Here is a 25,950-nt window from a genome sequence, read left to right as displayed (position 1 = left end):
GCGGCAAAGTGCCTAGAGAGAGATTCGGACTCCAACCGCACAGACACACAGAACAGATGCATAGAAACACAGCCACACAACAGTCCTGAGTGCCTGCACTACAAATGGGACTGGCAGAACTCACTGGTAGTTCTGAAACAAAAAACAACCCACTAGACCACCATGACCTTGAAAGGGGAAGGGACCGTGGACTTGCCTGCTGCGATCCTTGGAAATAAACTTTGAACTACATCTTCCATCACCGCCACATCTCGTGTGGAGAAAGTGTACGGGCTAATACCCACTTTTAAGCCTTTTTTTACCTGTACACAGCCAGAAAGGGGAAAGTAGCAAGGAGATTGGGTAGGGACAGTTGACCAACTCTCAGCAAGAGAGGGGGTGCATAAGTAGGGGGCAGAAAACAGGAATTATGGGTGAATCAGATGAGGTCAGACTAAAAGGATGACTCTGAAAAGGGGAACCAGCAGGAGGAAGGACCGAGCGTCCGATTGTAGAGAAGGGTTTTGGAGCAGGTGAGGCATTGGCTTAGGAGTGATAGAGGGTATGTAGAGTTAGAGTCCATGTTTGTGAGACATGTGTTTAGAGCGGACTGTGTAAGATGTGAATGTGAGATGGCTGGTACAGAGTGAAAGAAGGGTGATTGAGTAGTAGTGTGGAGTAGTAGTGAGATGAAATGTAGTAGCGGATGCTGGAGGAGTGGTAGTAGCCAAGTTGTCAAAAGAAGGCAATTATATGAAACCGGGGTAATCGTTTCCCAAGGAAAGAAATGTGAATAAGAGACATTTCTAGCAGTTGACTGTTGTAGTATTAGAAATTCAACAGTGGCAGGGGAGAAGCCCTCCTTATAGAAAGGTTCAAAGGAGAGAGGAACTTAACCTGCGCTGCCAGTGGCAAACATACCAGTGGAAAGAACAGCATCATGGTGTATTGTATCCTTATGAAAGAAGTTGTGAATTTCAATGCTGGTGAAAGTCAATTACTTTCTTTAAAGTTTGAAGCAAGCCACACCGCAGAGCACTTTGTAGTAGTAGGAGTTTTATCGTGGCAGGAACGTATACAAGGAAAGGGACTATTAGTGGTTACTCCTGGCAGGTTAGAGGACTAGGAAGAAGACATTGAACTACTGCACTGTGGTGGAAGGTGGTTGTTAAAATAAAATGTAAAGCCCACTAATGTGTTTGATGAACTGTGGTAAAACCATTGTGACAAAACATTATTGTTCATGAAAGGGAAATGTGAAAACATTTGTTTTTCAATTATAATGAAATATTGACTGGCAGTGTGAAGATAAAGTTTCTCGATTTACTAAGCAAGTGTTTGTTGGAAACTTGACAATTATTCTGAAGAGTATGACCCTTGTATGACAGTGGGACAATCCAATTGCCAAGTGAAAAACACATGGAGTGAGCAAACTTTGTGTTTGTAGCAAAACTTGGCTATTGAGAGGAACTTTGTATTGCCTTTGAAACAAAACTGGATTACTGAAATAATTTTATTGATTGGAACTTTGAGTTGGAAAAATCCTACTTTAATCCAGGGGAACGGGGAACCGACCCTGGTTACACGGATATTTGGTTATAAAGTACATGCGTGAATCTAACTGTTTGAACGGCTATATAATACCTATATGATTTTGTTGTATGTATAAGTGCGAGGGACCTTTTGATGTTAGTGTTTTTCCCTTAGTCTTAATTTCATAGGCAGGGAAATCCTTGTTGGGTTAGGGAAAGCGAGGTGTTATCACACCCATATAATATAATAAAATTGCAACTTGTGAAAACCTCTATCCAGTTGTCCACCCCAAATTGCTGGCAGTGTTTGTGGCTCGCCTAAGGAGGGACAAAGCATGCATGTCTTCCCTTATCTGGATGACTGGCTTGTCAAAGCTGGATCTCCAAACCAGGTTCCGGCAAGTGCACTAAACGTGCTGCCTTTTACACCATTAGGGCTTTGCCCTGAATTTCAAGAAGTCATATATTTTTCTGTCTTGACCCCTCTGATTTATTGCTGTGTTCCTGGACACTCGCCTGGGTGTAGGACCTTCCCTCTAGAGCATCGAGTGACAAACATATTCCACTGATGCTGGCTTTGACCTTTCTGAGCCTACTGGGTCTCATGGCTTCATGCATTCTGATAGTGCCAGAGGCCCAGCTGTGCATGAGGTTGCTTCAGTGGCTGCTCCGTTTTCAATGGTCTCAAGTTTCAGAGCAACATGTCAGACCTATTTTGAGTATCTGACTGCGTGTTGCGTGATCTCGCACGGTCGTCGTTGAGAGACAACTTTCTGAGAGGGTCGTTGCTTCAACATCCTTGGCCCCAACTAACAGTGGTGACGGATGCATCCTTGATTAAGGGGTTGTGGCGCTCACCTGTTAGACCTTACAGTGAGCAGACTTTGATCTCCGATGGAGGCCCGTAAACGCATCAGTATGCTGGAGCTATGGGCGATCAGGCTGGCCCTGGTTGCTTTTCTTCTTCTCTTGGTAGGGGACATCTCAAATGGATCTCTTTGACTCCTATGTTAACAAGAAGTGCGAGTTGTTCTACACCAGGGAATTTCCTCGAAAGAATGCTCTGGGGATGCACTGACTGTTGACTTCGACTTCTGTATTTCTGACGATTTCCTGTCATACTGCTAGTTTTTAGGATTAGGCCCAGGGGTCGTGGTATCCATAACTTCTGGACTTGTCCGTCCACCCTACCTGGCGCTTCCTGTCGAGAGCGGACATGCGCTCCCAGTTGGACGGCTGGGTCCTCCACCCAAACCCCAGCAGCTTGAAACTTCATGCTTGGCTGTTGAGAGGCTGCGATACAAGGTGTGGAATTTGTCGTACAACATCCTGGATGTGCACCTTTCACCTAGACGGCTAGCCACAAAGTCAATGTATGTCTGCATATGGTGTAAATTTGCTTTTCGGTGTCGGGAGTGGGATTTGGAACCATTCAACTGTTGTGCCTCTTTTGTTTTGACGTTTTTGCTTTCTTTGGGCCAGGCAGGCCTACAAATAGGCACAGTGAAGGGGTACTTGGCTTCCATATTGGTCTTCAGAAGAAACCCTGAGCAAGGGTTTTCCTTCACTATCCCCACTGTTATGCAGTTTTTGCAGAGATTATGCAACCAGTTCCCCCAGACAAATGTGTTATTCTTACGTGGTACTTGAATTTACCATCGACATTCTTGATGGGGGCCCAGTTTGAGCCCCACATTCATGTTTGTTCACATTGCCCACCATAAACAGGATTGTACTGGTAAACATTACTTGCATGAGGATGGTGGGTACGCTCCTGGTGTTACCTGTTTAACCTGCCTACTTGATTTGTTACCATGGAGAAGGTGACCTTGAGAAGTGAGGCCATTCTACCACCTGAACCTGGTCTCATATTTGCATGTTTCTCAAAAGATCCATCATCTTGTATTTTTTCCTCCCACCATAAACATTCAAGGGAGAGGATTAATTCCATATGTTGGACCCAGTGCGGGCTGTCCGCTACTACATCTCTTTGACCTGGGACGTCAGAAAAGATGACCAGGTCTTTGTGGGTTATTCTGGTGATCATTCTCTGCATCTTGGAATAGTATGATGTGGCTGGGAAAAATATACCAGAGGGTCTCTGGGTTCATTTGAGCAGTGAGATCCTCCTACATCTGCCCTACACTGGGGTGGTCCCTGTCTTGGACATTTGCCAAGGGGCTACCTGGGCCTCACTGCTAACGTTTGCCGAACATTACTGTTTGGATTCCCTTTCACGGCAGGATGCTCACTTTGGTTGAATGATCCGCCAGGGTTTTCTGGTTTAGGTGGTTTCCTCACGCTCTCCTCCCTCTTCTAGGTCTGCATGCTGCTATCGTACTCTCTCGTAGATGTGGAATCGTTCGGAGAAAGGAATCCATTAGAAAACAAATTACTTACTCAGTTATCTTCTTTCTGATGGCTATTCCCACAAATTACTCATCGCCCTCCCAACAGACAGTGTGTACACCTCATCTAATCTGCTGTCCACCAGTGGCTGAGTGCTATGGAAAGAGGGCAGAATTGAGGTCATTCGATGCAAGTCCTCCATATATACTGGGCCTGATATCACATTCGGTGCGGGGCACGTAGAGGCACCAAGTGGACCTGACACAAAACCTCATTGCACCTCCTGGTGTCGAAAAGGTTTCCGAAGGCAGTCTGCACCGGAGAATGAATATCATACTTGAGTAATCCATGGGAGGAACATCCATTTGAAAGTACATTATTGAGAGGTAAGTAATTTGTTCTTTGTTTTACCTAAAAGTACCAAATGTACTGTCTGATGCAGGAATCCTATAGAAAGCTGCTCATCGCCTTTCTCCCCTTAATTCTTCTCCATAATATCAGGCGAGAATCCTAAATACTGCACATCCCAAATTTTGTAAATTGAGGATGTAATAAATGATTTACTTAAATTCTACAAATTGATAAATTAATATTCTAAGCAAGAAAAAAGGGCCTTGTTGAACAATCTAGCTAGATATAAATATGTTAAATTCTGTCTAGTATCCATTTGAGATGTATAGAAAGATATATTTTTAAAAACACATTTCTGTCGTATTATTCATACTAATGTTTGTCATTGTTGCAGAATGATTGTCAGAAATTTTTGGAGCAATGAAACTAGGCTCCCAACGGGCACCTTCGAACGTCTATCGGCTTTGCTTAGTTCACTGTACTCTCCCAAAATAGAAACACACTACTTAAGTTTGGCAACAAATCTTCTTCTTGAAATGACCAGCAGGAGCCCTGATTATATTAGACAGATGTTTGAGCATCCCTTATCAGAATGCAGATTTCAGGTAAGCTGAAAAACAGAGACAATTTTGAATGTGCCAGACTAAAATGCCTGTAAAATGTTTTAATGTAAGGCTTTCTTTTACTGAAGGACTATCTAATTGATTCCAATTGGCGTTACCGCAGTACAGTTCTTACCCCAATGTTTGTGGAGACTCAAGCTTCCCAAAGTGTCAACAAATACAGAATGCAAAGAGGATCGCTTGCAGCACAAGGTTCATTAGATGGCCAAGTGAGGGCAACACAACAACAATATCAATTTACTCCTACACAGAATGTTGGTGGGTACCTAATATATTTTTGTTTGTTTTACTTGCGTACCAATTGTAAATTGTATGGATTTGTACTGCATTTTCGCAAAAATTGACCTATAACATTTACAATGTGAACACATTATTTTTAAAAGTTCAAACATTTTCTTGGGGTGGGGAGGGTGAACCCTCTGATTTACCCCCCTCTACACTGCTTAGATTTCCCCCACTGGGCTTGGTGGCCATGCTAATTCCGGTGTGAAGTTAATGCCCCCCCCCCCATTGAAAATATTCCCAACCACCACCACTGACATTAAATGTTTTTTTTTTGTTTTAAACCTTTATTTTTGGTTGGCAAGTTAACATGCACAAGCGGGGTTACATGGCATTTCACAATTAGTATACATACATAACATGCGTAATAACATCTTATAGCAGTTTAAATCACATATATGAGTTGGCAATCTGCATTGTCATCTAGAGGGGCATGGAGTACATTGGTTCTGATCTCATTCGCTAGCTGCAATTCGAGTCAGGTAGGAGCAGTAATCCACCCCGATATTGCGAGGTCTGACTGCAGCGGGGAGGGTACAAGCATATTGTTCCTCGTTCTCCTGGGCCCAAGTAAGTGCAAGCAGCCATTCTTTCTCACTTGGGGATTCCCACTCCTCCAGTTTAAGAAGTATAGTTCTTTTGGCAATCATGCATCCCATGTTGACAAACACCCTGTGGGCTTTTCTCTGAATGTTAGTTCACAGTCCAAATAGTGATCCAACTGGATTCCTCTCCACCGGGGAGCCAACCACATCAGACATGACCTCAAGGGTTTTACTCCAGAACTCATCGAATTTAGGGAATCCTCAAAACATGTGGAAGTGGTCTGCTGGTGCAATGTGGCATCTAGGGCAGTTCTGTTGTGTATCTGGGGACATTTTGGAAAGCCTCGTGGGTGTGTAGTAAAGCCTATGGAGAATCTTAAATTGCATACATTTAACCGGAAAATGAAGAGAGACCTTCCTAGTGTGAGTGCACATACGTGACCATTGGAAATCTGTGAGGACTGTGTTCATTTCGCCGGACCAGCGGGTCCGAGCTTGCGAGGTGGAGGGAGATATTATTTCCAGTATCATTTTGTTTAAAGAGGACAGGATATGCCTACAGTCCTCGCAGTTAGCTATGTACGCCAGTATGGGCGCCTCAACAGGTTTGTAGGGGTAGTCGGGCCATCTGACCGCCACCACTTAGCAGATTCTATAGTATTGGAATCTATCCCCTCCTGAAACAACCGGCCAGCCCCCCAGTTGTCAAGTATGATAAACCTCCCATTTGGAAACAGGTCTGCCAGAACATGATATCCCATCCCCTTCCACCTTACTTGGATTGCCTTATCACATAGTGGATGTAGCCCGGGGAGATTCCAGATAGGAAGCACCGGTAATAAGGGTGGTCTGCCCCGGTAAGGGCAAAAATGAAGCGCCATGCTTTTAGCAAAGAGGAGACCGTGTCCAGAGGGGGCTCATCTTTATATTGCCGTGTTAGGGAGAATTCTCTGTTTAGGCTGAATTTCCCTACCTAGTGAGTCCCCCAGCAGCTTTGCTGGATTTCTGGGGTTTAATTTTTTTCTCCTGCCAAGAGTGAGACTCTTTTACCCTCACTCTTGGACATGTTGAAGTGTGTTTTCTTGGTTAAACCTTGTGTTGAATGGGCTATGGGGTCTCTTACTCCATAGGGCCTCATGTATTTTTGTGATGTGGGTCACACAGCACCCTCTGTGCCGTGACCCAGGGGTGTCCTAGGGACTCCCCAACATAGACTCCATACCCTGGGACTGACTACTGTCTCCCAGGGCATGTAAAGTCACCAAAGACTTTGCTAGTCTTGAATCCTGAACAGACCCAGTACAAACCATCATATTGTGGACGTACTGGCTGGGGCAATTCGATTGCCCCAGGGTCTGTTAGTCGAGGGGGCACGTCTCCGTCCCCCCTGATCGAGTTTTGGCTGGTGGCAGTGGAAACTACTTTTTATATTCAACCGCGAATATTTCCCTATGGGATTTCCCATTGTTTTAGGCTAACACATTTAATTAATTATTTACGGTAGCCTTAAACATACCGCCGGTTTATATATTTATTTTTATAACTCCGGTTGGGACTTTTTGCCAAAACTTGATTCTAAAATGGCGTTGGTGTTCGCCTCTGTAACTCTGACCCAAAGTGGAGCCCTTTGTTCCACTTTTGGCGGGCTTCTCCACAGAAGCCCTCCAAAGTGGTGCCACTCTGTCTGGGGTACTTAGGAGGGGTGGAGGGGGATTTAGGCACCCTGGACTGAGTTACCTTGGTAACTCAAGTCGCACTCCGTCCTGATTGGCCCAAGTGGTGAGCCGCCCGGCTCACCACTTAGCATGTTTGAGTGACAGCTAGGCTGGGTGAATGGGGGTTTGCTGCATAAAAGCAGGGCTTTGGGGACTGGGACTTCAGAAGTCGCCACAGGACCAAGAATCCGACGAGGGAAGAGCTGAGCCGACCTGCTTCGACGACACCACCCGGTGGAGCCCTGCTGAACCGTCTCACCACTTTTTCCCGACGACCGAGGAGAACTCTTAACGGAGTGGCTCCTTCCCTTGACTGGTGGGGACAACCAGTTTTCGCCTTCTTTCCGTTCTTTGAGGTATCTCGTGGCCGCCTTGCCTGTGCCAAGCACCCCGGCAACCGGAATACCACACTTTACCCCCATACCGCGAAAGTCGGTACCAACCCTTTAACCGGAGGACTCCGCGGCTGGTTTCTTCCCGGGCAGTGCAACGACCCTCTTCTTCTGCTCTTCAGCGAGAACTTCTTCTCCCCTGACCGACGTCGAGCCCTGCTGCCACTGCCTGGAACAACTGCCACCGCTGGAGGATCCTTTCCGCTTAAGGTACTGTGTTCTGCCTGGCTTCCCTTGCTACCGACTGTACGGGGTAGATTTAGTCCCCGGCTTTCGAACCTGGGAGTGCCTGGGACACTTTGGCTAAACTTTCTGAGCCACTCTAACCTCTTTTTGACTCTTTGCAAGACTTCGAATCTCTAACTAACAGTGTGATCTTGGGCACATTTTCGCTCCGGCTACTCTAAGAGTGGGCCCTGCCTAGTGACTTTTGCTCACCTGTGACTTTATTCTTCTTTAAGCCTATTGCAAGTGCTCTGGACCTTAGAGTGGTGTGTCTAACCCATTTCTGCTTTTTCTCTCCCTTTCTTGGAAACTACTAGAGTGTCATCTAACGTTAAGCACTCACCTCTGTTTTAATTAAGTGGTGTTTACTTAGAGTTGTCTAGATAGGAGAAAGGATTGAATCTACTTTCATTATAACTGTGTTGAAGTGCTTTTACTATATTTTTGCTAGAGTGTTTTTAACTTATGTGTATTTTAAATAAATAACTATATACTTTTGAAACCAAGCTCTGGTCAGTGTTTGCTTGTGCTATTGTGTTTTGGTACATATTGTGTATACTTTACATACTGCCTAACTCTTCTTGAGAGAAGTCTGACTGCTCAGCCACAGCTACCAGGTAAATCTGGGTGGTACAGACTGCTACCAAAGGGGTTTACTGCTCTACCTGTAGTCTTAAATCTTTTGCAGTGTTCCCCAAGGGAACTGCACAGGTTTCTGCCTAACACTGGTGTACAGCGGTGGGATTTGTATTGAGTATACATTTTATTGTGCTTTAGATACCTTAGTGCAACTAACCACAAAGCTTAGCACTGAAAAAGTAAAACCTCTAACATGTCAGTTATAGAAAGCTATAGTCAAGAATCCCTTGCAGCCAAAACTGCTGATTGTTTAAGAGTGCTCTGTAAACATAAGGATCTCCTGACTAAGGGCAAGAAAATGGAGCTGATTGAAAGATTGTTAGCTAACCAAAGTCTGGGTGATGGTTCAGAGGAACCTACCACTCCAGCAACTGTAGATGACAGTGTTGAAGTTAACATGGAACAAAATGTTGATGTTTCTGAGGAAGAGTCAGAAGAGGAGGGTGAGGCTGTTGTAACTGTCCCCCCTAGGCCTCTGCCTGCTCTACCTGCTGTGCCTACTGGACCTTTACCAGGTCCCACATTTAGTCCTCAGTACTTTGAACTAGAGAAAATGAAGCTAGAATTGGAGTATAAGAAACTGAATGCTCAAACTGACAAAGAACTAAGGCTAAGGGAAATGGAGCTCAAGTATGACTTAGAAATGAAGAAATTATCTGTTGAGAATGTTTCTCTCTCTGGCTCCTCTAGAAGTTCCAGTCCTAAAAGACCCCGGATGCCTAAAGAATTGGTTGGTATGTATGAGCCTAAGTTGGATGTGTTGGATTGGTTGTCTCTGTTTGAATATAATCATGGGCTCCAGAACATCACAGGAAATGACTTACTCACCTGGTTGTTCTCTAGGCTTCCCCCTGTTGCAACTGATGTGGTAATGGAGATGGGGGAGGAGGATAGGAAGGACTATGAATGTGTGAAACTAGCTTTGATAGCTAGGTTTGGGAAGACCCCTTCCCAGTATCTTAAGAGGTTTAGGAGCCTCAAAAAGCATGATGGTACCCCTTGGGCTACCTGGGTGAATGAATGTTTGAAAAACTTAGAGGGATGGATTAAGGGTTACAAGGTGAACACTTATGAAGGTATGAAGAATTTGTTTATGTTGGAGACTATTTATGATGCCTGCTCTCCTGAGCTCAGACAACACTTGGCTGATTCCAGGGAATTAGATTCCCGGAGGCTAGCTAAGGCTGCTGACTTGTGGGTTGCCAACAGGGCCACTCACAAGGATTCTGGGGTAACTCAGAAGAAGGATGGGGAAAAACAGTCTAAGAAGGACTCCAAAGAGAATTCTAATACTACAAATTCCAAAGAGGGCCCCAAACAAAACTATAAGGGTAAGCCACAAGGGAAACCAAATCAGGCTAGTGTACCTTCTGGTCCCAGACCAGAAGGAGGTCAGAACAAGCCTCCATTCCAGCGAGCCTTTGGCTCATGCTTTGTTTGTAAGGCTACTGACCATGTGAAAGGAGATCCCAGATGTAAGGGTAAACCTTCAGGGGTCCAGCTTGCCTCCTTAGCCTTCGCTCCAGAAGAGGAAGTACCCATGGCAAGTGGAAACTTTCTATTACTAGCTGATGAACCCACTGGAGTCTCAGCTAGTGTTTCTTTAGTCTCTCTGGGGTTGTGGGAGCAACAGAATTTAGATGTCTATAACTCTATCCCAGATAATACTAAAGAGTATTATAAGGACAGTGTCCAGGTGAATGGTCAGGAGACTCCTGCCATTAGGGACACTGGAGCCAGCATAACTGTGGTGGATGAATCATTTTTCAAGGCAGAGGATGTTGCTAAGGCACCCAAATGCCTCACCAAGTTAGCTGGTGGGCCTGTGCAGATGTGTCCCCCGTTACCAGTTCTCATCCAATGTAATGATATGGCTGTAAAAATACCTGTCAGTGTACAATGTGAAGTGCCAGGTAGGGTTCTGTTGGGTAATGACCTCAAAGCTCTTGGAGTTGTATCTCATACCCCCAGACCTCCTAGCAAAAGGTTTCAGGAACTCACAAAACCTGCAAGGGAGAAAACCCTGAGAGGGTTATCTCAGGAGATGATGACAGAAATCACTCCTCTACCACTGGAGCAACTTACTGCAGTAACTACCAGATCAGGAGCAAAGGGGCAACCAAAGACTCCTAGGAAAAAGCCAGCAGCAAGCACTCCAGTGCTTCCAACAAGGACTTCCCCTAGGTTGTCCAAAGTTACACCTGTAACTCCACCTCCAGCTGAGGCTGAGAGGGAGGTACAACCCTGTGTGGTTGAGCTAGACTCTGAGGAAGAGCTAGAAGGAGGCCCCAACCTTATTGGAGATTTGGACCCTGAGGACCATCCTGAGCTGCAGTCTTTACTGGCAGAAGGTGGGCCTAGCAGGGCAGCTTTTCGTAAGGGGCAAAGAGAATGTCCAACTCTGGAGGGTCTCCGCCACCAGGCAGCTTCTCAAGCTGATGGGCAAGAGCCTGGGAAGTATAGGTTGCACTGGGAAGATGGCCTCTTCTACAGTGAACCCACTGAGTCTGAACCTGGAGACTACAAACGCCTTGTAGTCCCACAGGAAAACAGACAACAGTTCTTACAACTAGCCCATGAGATACCTTTGGCTGGCCACTTGAGTTTCAAGAAGACCAAGGAAAGGCTCTCACTCTACTTTTATTGGCCAAAGATGGGGGCCGAAGTAGATAGATATTGTAAGAGCTGCCATACCTGCCAGACTTCTGGTAAGGTTGGTTCCAAGAATGTGGCACCTTTAGTGCCTCTCCCAGTTGTGGGAGTCCCATTTGAGAGGGTAGGGATTGACATTGTTGGTCCCCTTGATCCTCCAACCTCCTCAGGCAACAGGTTTATCCTTGTTGTAGTAGACCATGCTACTAGGTACCCGGAGGCCATTCCTATGAGGACTGTTACAGCTCCGGCTGTGGCTAAGGCCCTCCTTGGTATTTTTACCAGGGTTGGGTTTCCTAAGGAGGTAATCTCTGACAGGGGGTCAAACTTTATGTCCCACTACATGAAGGCCATGTGGAAAACCTGTGGAGTTACCTACAAGTTCTCAACCGCCTACCACCCTCAGACAAACGGGTTGGTTGAAAGGTTTAACAGAACCATGAAGAGCATGATAGGTGCTTTGGAAGAACCCCTTAAGAAAAAGTGGGACCTTCTACTGCCATGCCTTCTCTTTGCTTATAGAGAAGTCCCTCAGGAGGGAGTAGGTTATTCTCCCTTTGAGCTTCTCTATGGCCATCCAGTCAGAGGTCCATTGGCCCTGATTAAGGAGGGGTTGGAAGGTGCTCCTCCCCTCAAGCCAGTCAGAGTGACTGACTATGTGATAGGTCTCCGGAGGAGAATGTCACACATGATGGCAGAAGCAAGTGACAACTTGAAAGCTGGTCAAGCCCTGGTCAAACATTGGCACGACCAGAAGGCTAACATGGTTGAGTTTACTCAAGACCAGCTAGTTCTAGTTATGCTCCCAACAAGGCAGAGGGCCTTGCAAGACAAATGGATGGGACCCTTCAAGGTTGTGGGAAAACTTGGAGAGGTCAACTATCTGGTGGATCTGGGCAGACCCAGGGAAGCTCCTAGAGTCTTCCACACCAACCGACTAAAAGCCTACATCTCCAGACCTGATGTAGGAGCCTTGCTCCTAGCTTCAGCTGCAGAGGAGGAAGAGAGTGAATCTCTCCCTGATCTCCTCAGAGGTGTACCTTTAGATGAAAAAGTTGAAGGAGTCAATCTCTCTTCAGACCTGACACCTGAGCAACAAGAGGAGTGCAAATCTATGTTAAATCAGTTTGCCTCCCTGTTCTCACTGTCACCAGGCTTGACCCCTTGGGGCCAGCATGAGATACTCACTGGTGACTGTCTGCCAGTCAAAAGCAGAGGATACAGAATGTCAGAACATATCAGAGCCCACATCAAAGGAGAGGTCAAGAAGATGCTTGATCTCGGGGTAATAGAACCCTCTACTAGTCCATGGTCTAGCCCAGTTGTGTTAGTACCAAAGGCAGGATCCAAAGACTTGAGATTCTGTGTGGACTATAGAGCTCTAAATGCAGTCACCAAGACTGATGCCCACCCTTTGCCCAGGACAGATGAGTTGGTGGATAAACTTGGTGCAGCCAAGTACCTCAGCACATTTGACCTGACGTCAGGCTATTGGCAAATAGCCCTGACAGACCATGCCAAGGAGAAAACTGCATTTTCAACCCCAGTTGGCTTGTACCAGTTTAAGGTCATGCCTTTTGGACTGAAAAATGCACCTGCCACATTCCAAAGGATGGTGAACCAAGTTCTGGCTGGGATGGAAGATTTCTGCATGGCATACTTGGATGACATTGCAGTCTTCAGCCACTCCTGGGAAGAACATGTGAACCACCTAGGACATGTGTTGCAGGCTCTGAAACAGGCCCATTTGACAATCAAAGCCAGTAAGTGCCAGATTGGTCAAAGTAAAGTGGTCTACCTTGGACATGAGGTAGGAGGTGGAGAAATAAGGCCTTTGCCCAGCAAGATTGAAGCTGTGCAAAATTGGACAACACCAACTACTCAAACCCAAGTGAGAGCTTTTCTAGGCCTCACTGGGTATTACAGGAATTTCATTGAGAACTATGGGACCATAGCTTCTCCACTGAATGTAATCTCCTCTCCCAAATTCCCTAAAAAGGTAAAATGGAATGAGGAGTGCAATCAGGCCTTTGAAAAACTGAAGAGAGCTCTTTGCCAGGCTCCAGTATTGAGAGCTCCTGACTACCACCAACCTTTCATTGTACAAACTGATGCTTCCAATGTAGGTATAGGTGCAGTTCTAAGCCAACTGGATGAGAAGGGTAGGGAGCACCCCATTTGCTTCATCAGTAGGAAACTGAAGGATCCTGAGACAAGGTGGGCAACTATCGAAAGAGAATGCTTTGCTATTGTGTGGGCACTGAAGAAGTTTAGGCCATACTTGTATGGTTCTACTTTTGTTATTCAGACTGACCACCAACCCTTGAGATGGTTAATGCAAATGAAAGGGGAAAATCCAAAACTATTGAGATGGTCAATCTGCCTGCAAGGGTTTGATTTCACCATTGAGCACAGGTCAGGGTGTCACCATCAAAATGCTGATGGACTCTCTAGGATGTATATCATCGACTAGAGGTATGAGGTTCATCCAGGAGTGGATTAAATCCTCCTGTCCCTTAGTCTGGGGGGGGCGAGTGTTAGGGAGAATTCTCTGTTTAGGCTGAATTTCCCTACCTAGTGAGTCCCCCAGCAGCTTTGCTGGATTTCTGGGGTTTAATTTTTTTCTCCTGCCAAGAGTGAGACTCTTTTACCCTCACTCTTGGACATGTTGAAGTGTGTTTTCTTGGTTAAACCTTGTGTTGAATGGGCTATGGGGTCTCTTACTCCATAGGGCCTCATGTATTTTTGTGATGTGGGTCACACAGCACCCTCTGTGCCGTGACCCAGGGGTGTCCTAGGGACTCCCCAACATAGACTCCATACCCTGGGACTGACTACTGTCTCCCAGGGCATGTAAAGTCACCAAAGACTTTGCTAGTCTTGAATCCTGAACAGAACCAGTACAAACCATCATATTGTGGACGTACTGGCTGGGGCAATTCGATTGCCCCAGGGTCTGTTAGTCGAGGGGGCACGTCTCCGTCCCCCCTGATCGAGTTTTGGCTGGTGGCAGTGGAAACTACTTTTTATATTCAACCGCGAATATTTCCCTATGGGATTTCCCATTGTTTTAGGCTAACACATTTAATTAATTATTTACGGTAGCCTTAAACATACCGCCGGTTTATATATTTATTTTTATAACTCCGGTTGGGACTTTTTGCCAAAACTTGATTCTAAAATGGCGTTGGTGTTCGCCTCTGTAACTCTGACCCAAAGTGGAGCCCTTTGTTCCACTTTTGGCGGGCTTCTCCACAGAAGCCCTCCAAAGTGGTGCCACTCTGTCTGGGGTACTTAGGAGGGGTGGAGGGGGATTTAGGCACCCTGGACTGAGTTACCTTGGTAACTCAAGTCGCACTCCGTCCTGATTGGCCCAAGTGGTGAGCCGCCCGGCTCACCACTTAGCATGTTTGAGTGACAGCTAGGCTGGGTGAATGGGGGTTTGCTGCATAAAAGCAGGGCTTTGGGGACTGGGACTTCAGAAGTCGCCACAGGACCAAGAATCCGACGAGGGAAGAGCTGAGCCGACCTGCTTCGACGACACCACCCGGTGGAGCCCTGCTGAACCGTCTCACCACTTTTTCCCGACGACCGAGGAGAACTCTTAACGGAGTGGCTCCTTCCCTTGACTGGTGGGGACAACCAGTTTTCGCCTTCTTTCCGTTCTTTGAGGTATCTCGTGGCCGCCTTGCCTGTGCCAAGCACCCCGGCAACCGGAATACCACACTTTACCCCCATACCGCGAAAGTCGGTACCAACCCTTTAACCGGAGGACTCCGCGGCTGGTTTCTTCCCGGGCAGTGCAACGACCCTCTTCTTCTGCTCTTCAGCGAGAACTTCTTCTCCCCTGACCGACGTCGAGCCCTGCTGCCACTGCCTGGAACAACTGCCACCGCTGGAGGATCCTTTCCGCTTAAGGTACTGTGTTCTGCCTGGCTTCCCTTGCTACCGACTGTACGGGGTAGATTTAGTCCCCGGCTTTCGAACCTGGGAGTGCCTGGGACACTTTGGCTAAACTTTCTGAGCCACTCTAACCTCTTTTTGACTCTTTGCAAGACTTCGAATCTCTGACTAACAGTGTGATCTTGGGCACATTTTCGCTCCGGCTACTCTAAGAGTGGGCCCTGCCTAGTGACTTTTGCTCACCTGTGACTTTATTCTTCTTTAAGCCTATTGCAAGTGCTCTGGACCTTAGAGTGGTGTGTCTAACCCATTTCTGCTTTTTCTCTCCCTTTCTTGGAAACTACTAGAGTGTCATCTAACGTTAAGCACTCACCTCTGTTTTAATTAAGTGGTGTTTACTTAGAGTTGTCTAGATAGGAGAAAGGATTGAATCTACTTTCATTATAACTGTGTTGAAGTGCTTTTACTATATTTTTGCTAGAGTGTTTTTAACTTATGTGTATTTTAAATAAATAACTATATACTTTTGAAACCAAGCTCTGGTCAGTGTTTGCTTGTGCTATTGTGTTTTGGTACATATTGTGTATACTTTACATACTGCCTAACTCTTCTTGAGAGAAGTCTGACTGCTCAGCCACAGCTACCAGGTAAATCTGGGTGGTACAGACTGCTACCAAAGGGGTTTACTGCTCTACCTGTAGTCTTAAATCTTTTGCAGTGTTCCCCAAGGGAACTGCACAGGTTTCTGCCTAACATGCCGGTCAAGGACTAGTGTCTTGAGATCAATGTCCCCTGCCGCCAGTGACTCTAGTTTGGCATGTGGGGGAGGTTGCTCTGTAACATACCAAAATGAAGAGAATTGTGCTTGGGAAGCTGCCCAATAGTGTTCCAGATGGGGTGCAGAGAACCCACCCCCCTCGTAAGTGTCAGGTCCACCGATTTCTTTTGGACCGCACCAGAGTGCCAGAGGAATTGTGCAAAGAGTGAGTGTATTTTGGCAAAGTAGGGTCTCCCGGGCCATATCGGAACGTTAGTGAAGATGTAAAGGAGTTTGGACCGTAACGTCATTTTGATCAGTCAGAGTTTAGCAGCAGCAGACAGCGGGAGACATTGCCACTTCTGTCATTTGTTTTCTACAAGTGTTGTAGCTGCTTCGAAGTTGTCTCGTAGCATCTCATTACCTGTCCTGGACATCATCACCCCCAAGTATTTGATGTGGGCACGCGACCAGCGCAAGGGGAAACATCCCTGGTATTCGCGAGTGTTATTCGTAAGGGGAAATATTTCAGATTTGGAAAAATTTATTGTAAAACAGGAGAAGTCGCCAATTTGTTTAATATCTTGTAGAATGAGGTTAAGATGCAAGTGTGGGTCCCTGACATACAGCAAGATGTCAAACCGCGTATAGGGATATTATCTCCTGTAGGCCAGTCAAACAGATTCCATGTTGCCTATGACGCTCTCTGATGAAGTCAGACATGGGCTCAATGGCCAGTGCAAACAGGATGGAGGATAGGGGGCAGCCCTGCCGAGTGCTTCTACCCAGCAGAAATTGCTCGGCTGTGCAGGAGTTAACGGAAACTCTAGCTAAAGGCTGTGTGTACAATAATTTGATTTAACGTGTAATGTTCGGACCTACCACCATCTTTTCCAACGTCACCCACAGGAACTCCCAAGACGACATATCGAATTATTTTTGAGCATCAATAGTAACACCTCAGGGTCGTCAAGTCTGGCCACGACATTGAATAATCACCTAATATTGAGGGACAAGGATCACCCGTGGATAAACCCAGCTTGGTCTGGGTGGACCAAGTGTGGCATCAGGGGGAGAAGGCAGTTAGCAAGGACTTTTGCAAATATTTTCGTTATCACAGATTATTAGTGATAGAGGCCTATAGGAACCGCACTGATCACTTGGCTTGTCTTGTTTGAGGAGTACCGTAATCACTGCTTCTCGCAGCGATTCAGGGAGCAGTGCTTCTCTCAGGGATTCCTCCCATAAACTAAGGAGAATAGGGGCTATCACTACCACGTGTACCCGGTAAAACTCTGCCTTGAGGCCATCTGGCCCGGGGGCCTTCCCTTTGGGTAAGTTGGAAATGACCGTCATAATCTCTTTAAGCGTGATGGGGTTGTCCAGAGTCTCCCTGGCCTGAGAATTGAGAACCGAAAGCGGGATACCCTCTAGTAGTGCATATATGGCCCATTCCCCACCGGGCTGCTCTGCGGTATGTAGGTCGCAATAGAAGTCATGGAAAATTGCCACCACTTCCTCATCTGCCCATTTGACATTGCCCTCCTGATCAAGAATGGAGTCTACTTGGGGTCTCCCTCTTTCCATCTGCACCAACCTCGACCGTGTTCTCCCCGGCCTATCGCCTTTCCCATACTTCCTGGACACCTGCGGTCGGGAGAAGAAGCGCACCTCCCTCGTCAAATGCGCCTGAAATGTCTCGAGTTCCATACGTATTTGCAGTAGTGTCTGTGGATGAGGGGACCGGGAATATTCAGTCTCGAGCTTCTTAAGAGCCAGTTCAGATTTCTCAAGATCCCTCTGTATGCTCTTAAGTACTCCTGCCTCCCTGGATATCGCCATCCCTCTAATATAGACCTTAAAGGATTGCTACCTGACACCCTGGGAGGTGGATCCCGCTGCATTGCAGTCAAAGAAGGTGTCAATATCGGCCTTGATCTCTGCCTGGAACACTTTATCTCCAGCGTGGATGATTTGAACCTCCATGAGCAGTTATGTCTGCCCCCGATCTGAAATGTCAAGGATACCGGGGAATGATCGGAAAGTGTATGTGGTCTAATATCCTGTCCGTAACCTTCCCCATCAATGTGTCGGTTATCAGGAACATGTGCATACGAGATGACATACCATGATCTGAGGAATAGAACGTGTAGTCCCTCATATGTGGGTGGATATTGCGCCACACATCGCATAAAACCAGCGTCTGTATGAGGGAAAATAGTCGACGGCGGCCCTGGGTTGAGGCCTGCGTGTTGAGCCTGTTCTGTCGAGCAAGCGATCAGTACAAAATTCATGTCGCCTCCCCAAATCAAGGGTAACCCATCGTATGGAAATATTAGCTTCACAAAGGAGTAAAAAAAAAACTCTGGGGAGTCAATATTGGGGAAAGTATGTATTGGCAAGGTTGATGTGTACCACATATTTTAGGTTCTTATGTACAAGTATCATTACTGCTCTGGACTGGGAAGATTAGGAGGTAAAGTACCTGTACTTGCCCCATGAAGGGGCCATATTTCAACACACGCCTTTCCTGGCATGTGTTTCTTGTAGGAGCAGCACATTTGCTTTGTGGCGGCCCACATAGGACATTATCTTATGTGTTTTAATTACATTACCAAGGCCCTGGACATGTCAGTGCTGAATTTTTATATGCTGTGCCATGTTCCCTGCATGAACCATTTGTATACAAAATGTGATACTCTAGCCCAGAATGTTATGTACCATGATATCCACCCTCCAGAGTACTTGCTTGCCAAGCCTTTTGAAGTTTTCTCCCTCGTGTTCCCCGGCTGTGCGCTACGGTCGCACCAGCTCCTTTTGGGCCACACCTTAATAACAGTGCCCGTCGACGACCAATTCCATTTTACCTGTGAGTGCATCCTCAGGGACCCCAACAATGCGTATATTGTTCCTTCGGGAGCGCGACTCAAGGTCGTTGCATTTGTTTTTTACGAATTTCATATCTCCGGTCAGGCTGGCGACAGTGTTTTGGAGAACATGCAGGCTGTCCTCGTTGGCCCCTATCCTAGTCTCAGCCTCCGTAATCCGGGCACCCTTGTGGGCTAGCTGGGATCTCATTGATGCCACATTAGCTGTAATATCGTCTAATTTCTTGTGTACCGCTGCACTTTGCCATAGCCTCCATCATGCTGGTCAGATCTGGAGCAGGGGAGGGCCTGGGCTTGTTTCGGAAGGCTCCAATTGAGCTTGGCAGGAGTGTCACAGCTCAGACCTGGGAGCAGATTTCGTGAATCTATCCATTGCTCTGGACTTTTCCCCCCCACTGGCGCCCTTGGTCATGGTTATTGCTCAGGTCAACACCCAGGGAGTCTGGAGGAGTTTTGGGATGGGATCCAGTCAGAGCGTAGGCTGTAGTAGGTTAAATCCTGGCCCCCGCAAGCAACTGGCAGCTGCCACCACAGGGTCCAATAGGATGGGTTGTAGGATCAGAGGTGGTTCTGCCCGTGGTTGGGGGGCACACCGGCTGTGAGGTTCCTGTCCCCATGTCTCTCAGGGCAAACAAAAGTCTAGGGGCCGTAGAATGTGCTTGGGAAGTGGTTTGAGAGTGGCCTCCAAAAGTCGCAGGGATACAAGGGGTTGTGGGTAGAGGGCACGACCCAAAAATCAGAATTCAGTGTTAATGCCTATGCAGCCTGGTGCCCAGGGGCCGCCCTGTGATGATCAGCTCTTGAGTTGTCATGGGAATGGACGTTTAATGGCCTTGGGGCCCCACACGCCCACACCAGCAGCGTGATAAAAGTCCTGCCGTGCTGAGGTGGGGACAGACTCCCGCAGGCTCCACGGTCACAGTGCCCAACGTATCCACTAGCAGACCTCCAAGTTAGGTCTGGGCAGGGGGGCCATTCAGGGCCCAGTGGCCACACTTGTATATGGAGGTAAGGGATGGGGCAGAACTCTCCTCACTTCTGCTATGTCTGCATTTGGGGTCGCGTACCGACCTCCTTCTTCCAACAAGTTCACTGCTCGTGGCCCGGGCTATGGGATTTATCCAGTACCCCCCACCCCCACACCGGGGGAACTGCCACAGCTCAGGGCACAATCCGCTGTGAGTCTCCCCCCACTGTGTGGAGGAAGGAGAGAGTTGGGGGTGTAGAGGCAGAAGGCCAGATCCAATCCACCAGGAGCCGGCGCCGCCCGCTCTCAAATATCGGGCGCTGCCTCCTCCGTGCTAGCTGCTCCTGCAGCACAGCCCTGGGACTTTGAGCAGGCAGCAGGGCGCCAAACGGAGGACCCGGGTTCCCTGTGCGAGGTCCGCCCCAACAGCGGCATGAGCCGTACACACAGTTCAGCCCCTGCAGCTCTGGCGGGAAGCATGGGGCTGGGTCGGGGCAGCGAACAGCCCGTAGTCACCTGCGGAAGGATATTAATGTGGGGGGGACGCCCCTGCCACAACACTAGTCGCCCACGCAGCCTGGGCCCGGCAGTGCGCGGGCCACTGACACTCCGCTCCCACCACTCACTCCTGTCAGCCTAGACCCACAGGGCTCGGATCTTAGCAGCCGGGTCTTCTCTCTGCACTCCACTCGGACGTGGCACGCACCAGATGTTCAAGGTTCGGCCACTGCTATTATAGTGCCATTATTATATTATAGGGCCACTCCTGGACAGATATATGCGCCATGGTGCAGAGCACAGAAGCTAGGCAGCCATTACACGAGGCTGCTGAACAGCGCCACCGCCGTTAAATTGTTTTTAATGCAAATGCCCCACACCAACAGGAGCCACTTTTCCCTTCCTCCACTTCCAGACATCAAAAGCTTCCTCTGCCCTTTGTGTTAGTCTGATTGGCTGGAGCACTCGCATGATGTGTCTGAGCATTTCAGTGGCCTGGAAACTGAGTAGAGCTCCCCTTTGGAGGAAAAATTTAAAAAGGGCAGCCGCCACCTTGTCTCACAGCCCAGAGAACTCTTTAAAATCTTTGACACTTTAAAAAATGCCAGATTTCCTCCCACTTGTGACAACTATTCTCCTCTCTGTTCTGACCAGATTCAGACCTTCTTTAAAGTAAAGATCCAAAAAATCAGAGGTGGCATTACATTTAGCTCCTGTATGGATCACAAGAAACTTGAAGATGGTATTTCGGTAGTCTCATCGACCCCCCCCCCATTGCTGTAGTCCCCTCCAATGTGAACATTCTGACATTGCACTTCCTCCTTGTCTTGGATCACGACATCATAAACACTCTTACCTCCCTTAAATCCATTACCTGCCCTAGCGACCCTTGTTCAGCCTCAATTATCAAAAATTACACTGCTTCATTGGCTCCATTGTGTCCTCTTCATTCTGTGAAGTAGCCTATCTCAGACTGCAAACTCACTTGGAAACGCACCAACTCCTGGACGGTCGCCAATTTGGTTTTCATCCAGGCGGAGGCACTGAAACTGCTCTCCTTGAATTCAAGGTTTCTCTTGCATATAATGGATCATGGTCATGTAGGATTATTGATGCTTATTGATCTTTCGGCGGCCTTTAATACCTTTGACCAGGCTTTACTTTGCCAACGCTTTAGAGCTGTTGCCCTTGCTTCGATACATCTGTAGATTCGATGTCATCTTTCTTAAGTAATCCCACTTTCATGGATTGCACTCTCCCACAGATTCTTCATCTTGATGGATACCAATGGAACCAAGTGTTCGCTGCTTGGAATTTTATTTGACAGAGGGCATAGTGCCACTCGACATCGAAGATGACTCCCTCATATGCGGCTGCACCATTCCTCGATCGAACGTGACATCAAGCGTTGTATAGAAGGATGCACCACGCCCCATGCCTCAGTTCCTTTTTTCTGCATGCTATATCGACATAGATTTGAAAAATTCGGACTGCATCATTGATATCGTGGCCTAAACTGTCCAGGTTTAAACAATGCAGGAACTGCCACTCCAAAATATCTCTCACGGGACCTCACACTATCTGTGTGTGGTATCTAGGTGTTGGACACGATAAGGAGTAATGTGGTTCCTGCCTTTCCATGAACCCTAAAGCGGTGAAGGAACGACTAGTGAAACTAGCGCTTTTGTACACTCCCGTCCAAGTCCCCTGCAAAATCGCTCCTGAAATCTTGGGAGCATGAGACTGAGTGGCGACTCCCGAAAAACATTGTGAGGGATGTCATAAAAGAATCGAAGAAATGTTTGCGAGCAAATACCATCAATCCTCTTCGTTGACGTTGCACAAAAAGAAACGCAGACACGATTCTGACGCATCAGACGAAAGGGGTAAGTCTTGCCTGGCTAAGGGTACTTCTAGAGGGGAGTGGGAGGATTCTGAATCCCAGATGCTTATGGTGTGTGAAAAGGCTGTGGCTGGTGCAGCTTTTCTGTCGGTGCCGAAGGTCAATATGGCTCCAGCTGCACCTGGCCCGTCGGCACGAAGGATACCAAGAAGGGTCCAACTCATTCAAGTGAAGCCCCTAAAGAAAGACCCCCTGCTGTGCCCAAACCGTTGGTTGCCCCCTCGACCCATGAAGCCTCTAGATTGATCCCGCAAGAGCAAGCTTTTGTGCCGGACACCTGTTCCATATACTTCGACTCAACGCGGTCGATCTTCAATGAGGAGGGCGACCTGATACCGTTTGATCTCGAGCCGATGGCAGGGGGCGGGGGTGAGCTTGGATCCGGTTCCAGATTTCATGGAGGACCAACCTGGGTTGCTGCACCTGGCTGGAGGCCTCCACGATGCCAGTGGAATGAACACTTCGCCTGATGTGGAATTCCAGCGGCTGAATCAATATGCACACCCGAATGCGCAGTACCGCAAGGTACTGGAAAAGGTCGTTGTAGCCTTTGGGGCCCAGCACTCCGTTGAAGCCAGTGTCGCAATACGACCTCACTGCCATCCTTGACCGAAGAATTCAGACAGTAAGTGATTTGCCGTTCAATGCGGCTAAAGCTGACCCGATCGCCTTGTGGCAGCTGTGGCGAATCCCGAGGTATTGTCACTGCTTCAGATGGGGGAGCCCCTTTCCATGAGGCCAAGGAGGTGAGGCCGCTACCCGAGAGTACCCATGGGGGTGATTCTCAGCCGAAACATCTCATGGGGAGAGCGGAACCCGTTGAAAGTATTGACTATCCCGGGAGAACGCAGTATCCCTTTGACTCTCCCACCTTCTCTCAAAACCCATCCAATCCCGTAGTACCTAATGTCCCCATGTGTTGTGGCAGAATATCCGACAAGAACTACTGGGACGAGGAAGAGGCCACGAGTAATGCAGATCACTGACAAGAACGAGAGAGTGTCCATGGATGCGCAGGACCGCAGAGCAGATGGGCAGACGGTGGGCAGGGGGGAAACACACCCGTGGAGGGCCCGTGGCACGGAAAGCAGACCAGAGGAAAGGGAAAACTGCTGGTGACCAAAGCTGCTCAAGTGCCTCCAAACTGCTGTCAAGCTGCAGTTGAGACCCACGCAAACAACCTGTGGGAGATGGCCAAGACCCTATGGGTACAAGGATGGCTAGTCCCAAGGTTCGGGAGACCCAGAGAGTGCTTGAAGACCACAGTGAAGGACAGAAGGAATACCCATGAAGACAAAGTGACCTAGTGAAAGGGGTCTGGGACCCACATCAGGAAGATGTACCCAGACCAATAATAAAGGGGAGTACAAACTTTGCAGATTATAATGGCATGCACAGACCTTGGCAGGAGAGTAAACCAAGGCTGTGGGTGGAAGTCAAGAAGGAGAGCATTGCGAATCCAAGAACGTTAAGTACCCTATTTGGCAAGAGAGTGGGCCAAGGCGAAGGGTACTGAGAAAGGTTTGGGGGATTCTCAACACAGCTTGCGAGAGTGAACCAGGCTATCCTTCATTGTCGAAATATCTGGGAGCCGGGTCTACTCGGAAAGGATCAAGGACCCTCAGCACAGCTTGCGAGAGAGAACCAGGCTATTCCTCCTCTCTGCAGTGCCTGATAGGAACACTGTGAAGTAGGGTCTGTGGCCCGTAGCATTCGAGAGTTGAGAGGGAAATCAGAGCACAGCTTGAGAGAAAAGACCAGGCTATTCTTTCTCATTATAATACCTGAGAGACTGATCTGCCCACTTACCTGGCTGGGACGCTCGAGACGTCTTGGAAAGGCCATACTTCCTTGTTACAGGGTTGGAAATCCAGACCTGATGAGTAAAGATAAGGAATTATTCTGACCATTAAAGATACAGGGCCTCATTAGGACCCTGGCGGAGAGGGTATTACGCCAGCGTAGTGCATGGCGTACCTCTCCGCCATACTACGAGTTCCCGTAGCGCCATGGAGGTTTTCTCCGCCTGGTTTTACCAGCCGGAGAAAACCATGGCGCTACGGGACCTCGTTGTTAATTACGCCACCGTATTTTACGGTGGCGTAATTAACTCCTTCCCCACTCCCATTATACCCTATGGGGCGAAAATGGGAATGGGGAAGGGCAGAATGGGGATTGGGGATTTACCGCTCCGCCGAGGTCGGAATGGGGCGGTAAATCCGCCAACCCCCATGGCGCTATCGGCGGCTTTCCGCCATGCTTCGCGGTGCATTTAGCACCGCGAAGTCCGCCTGGGTCGTAATGAGGCCCACAGAGACATCTTGGATAAAGTGGAAAGACTCAGGGGAATGGAAATTAACCCCTTGAGTCTTGTGGTACTTTCCTTGCTTTATTGCACCTTTTTGGAAGTTTTGGATGTGAGCTGCAAAGTCGGGCTGCAGGTCGGCAGTCAGAGAGACCTTTCACTTAGCACTTTTTGTGGAGTCTAGCTTGTGAGGGATAGGTTAGGATTTGGACAAAAGACGTCAAACTATACTTTCAACATTCTGACAGTTTCATTAGCTAGTTTTGTTGAGGCAGGGAAACCCCTCTTAGAAGTAGTGCTAGTTAGGATTTCCTTCAACCCTCCCTGCTTTTATTATTAATAAAAGTCTTTGCCAATCAGCTTATCATCCATGTGTATGAGTCTTACTCCTACACATTCACACAACTCCCATGCTTGCCACCAGCAGTCGACACGGAGCTAACAAGGAAATATAAGACGGCAAAAGGTAACCTCCCATTTCTGACATCTCACCCGAATCTGAAGGGATTGGTGGTACAGGCCGCAATGGTAACACCCAGACCTTCAAGGCTGGACCTTCCAACCGACATATAGTCGAAAAAGGTTGACGTTTTAGCAAACAAAGTCTTTGTCTCAGGAAGTATGGAGCTCAAGGCTTCAAATGCCCCTTGTGCATTCTCAAAGTTTCACATATCCTTCGGAGTATAATATCAGAGGCAGCTGGCCACCTTCCCGAAGGATAGGTAAAAGTTAGATTCCTTGATATTGTGGTGGATTGTAAGGAGATTGCTTGCAATGCTATTCAAGCAGGCTTGAATGCTGCTGACTGCATGGGTCGTGCTATGGGCACATCAACTGTTTTGCTCAAATGTGTTTGTTTGAGGGGATAAAGGTTTTCCCCTAATGTTCAAATCAAATTAGACTAACGTGGCTTTCGATGGTGAGCATCTTTGACCCCAAGGCAGATGAGTCAGTGGAAATATTCATAGACTCAAAGATTACAGCTAAGTCGTTGGGACTGGCGGTGCAGCAGCAGACTCCACCGCCAAACTTTGCATTTGGTACTAGAGGAATAGAATATAGTAGGTAGCCCTCCTTCCCCAGGAGGTCACAAGTGCCTCATGCCACTCAAAGGCAATGCTGGTTCCCTCAGCCAGATGGAGGTGTAAGGGTGTGGGGCGAGACAGCCGATGTCTGCAACAGCGTCAGCTTCTGCAGCGCCTCAAAAGCCTCTTTGAGGTCTCTCAACATACTTCTCCAGTTGGAGGGAGAGCCTCTGGATTCTTTGCCAAATGGAAGGAGATTAACTTCAATGCCTAAGTGGGGCTACTGCCTCCCGTTCTTGAGGAGACCACTGGACTAGTGCCAACCCATCTACTGGAACTGGAATTACTTTGATGAGCTGTAAGCCTTTTTTGTCGAAAGTCTAGCAGTTCTAGCCGCGCAGGCAGGCTTGGACTGGTACT

The 25,950-nt window shown here is 47.9% G+C and overlaps 1 protein-coding gene across 1 annotated transcript in view; it reads left to right on the top strand.

Annotated features, from left to right (window-relative positions):
- The window catches only part of PRKDC (protein kinase, DNA-activated, catalytic subunit), a 3,362,625-nt gene that overhangs the window by 2,155,050 nt on the left and 1,181,625 nt on the right, over positions 1 to 25,950 (top strand). Inside the window, exons 57-58 of the mRNA XM_069621025.1 lie at positions 4,606 to 4,816; positions 4,903 to 5,092. Of these exons, the coding sequence (XP_069477126.1) occupies positions 4,606 to 4,816; positions 4,903 to 5,092 (401 nt within the window). The remainder of the gene's footprint in view (positions 1 to 4,605; positions 4,817 to 4,902; positions 5,093 to 25,950) is intronic.

Source organism: Ambystoma mexicanum, chromosome 5q (genome assembly GCF_040938575.1).
Source record: "Ambystoma mexicanum isolate Mex_15411 chromosome 5q, UKY_AmexF1_1, whole genome shotgun sequence".
NCBI classification, from domain to species: Eukaryota; Metazoa; Chordata; class Amphibia; order Caudata; family Ambystomatidae; genus Ambystoma; species Ambystoma mexicanum.
This window is presented reverse-complemented; position numbering and strand designations above follow the sequence as displayed.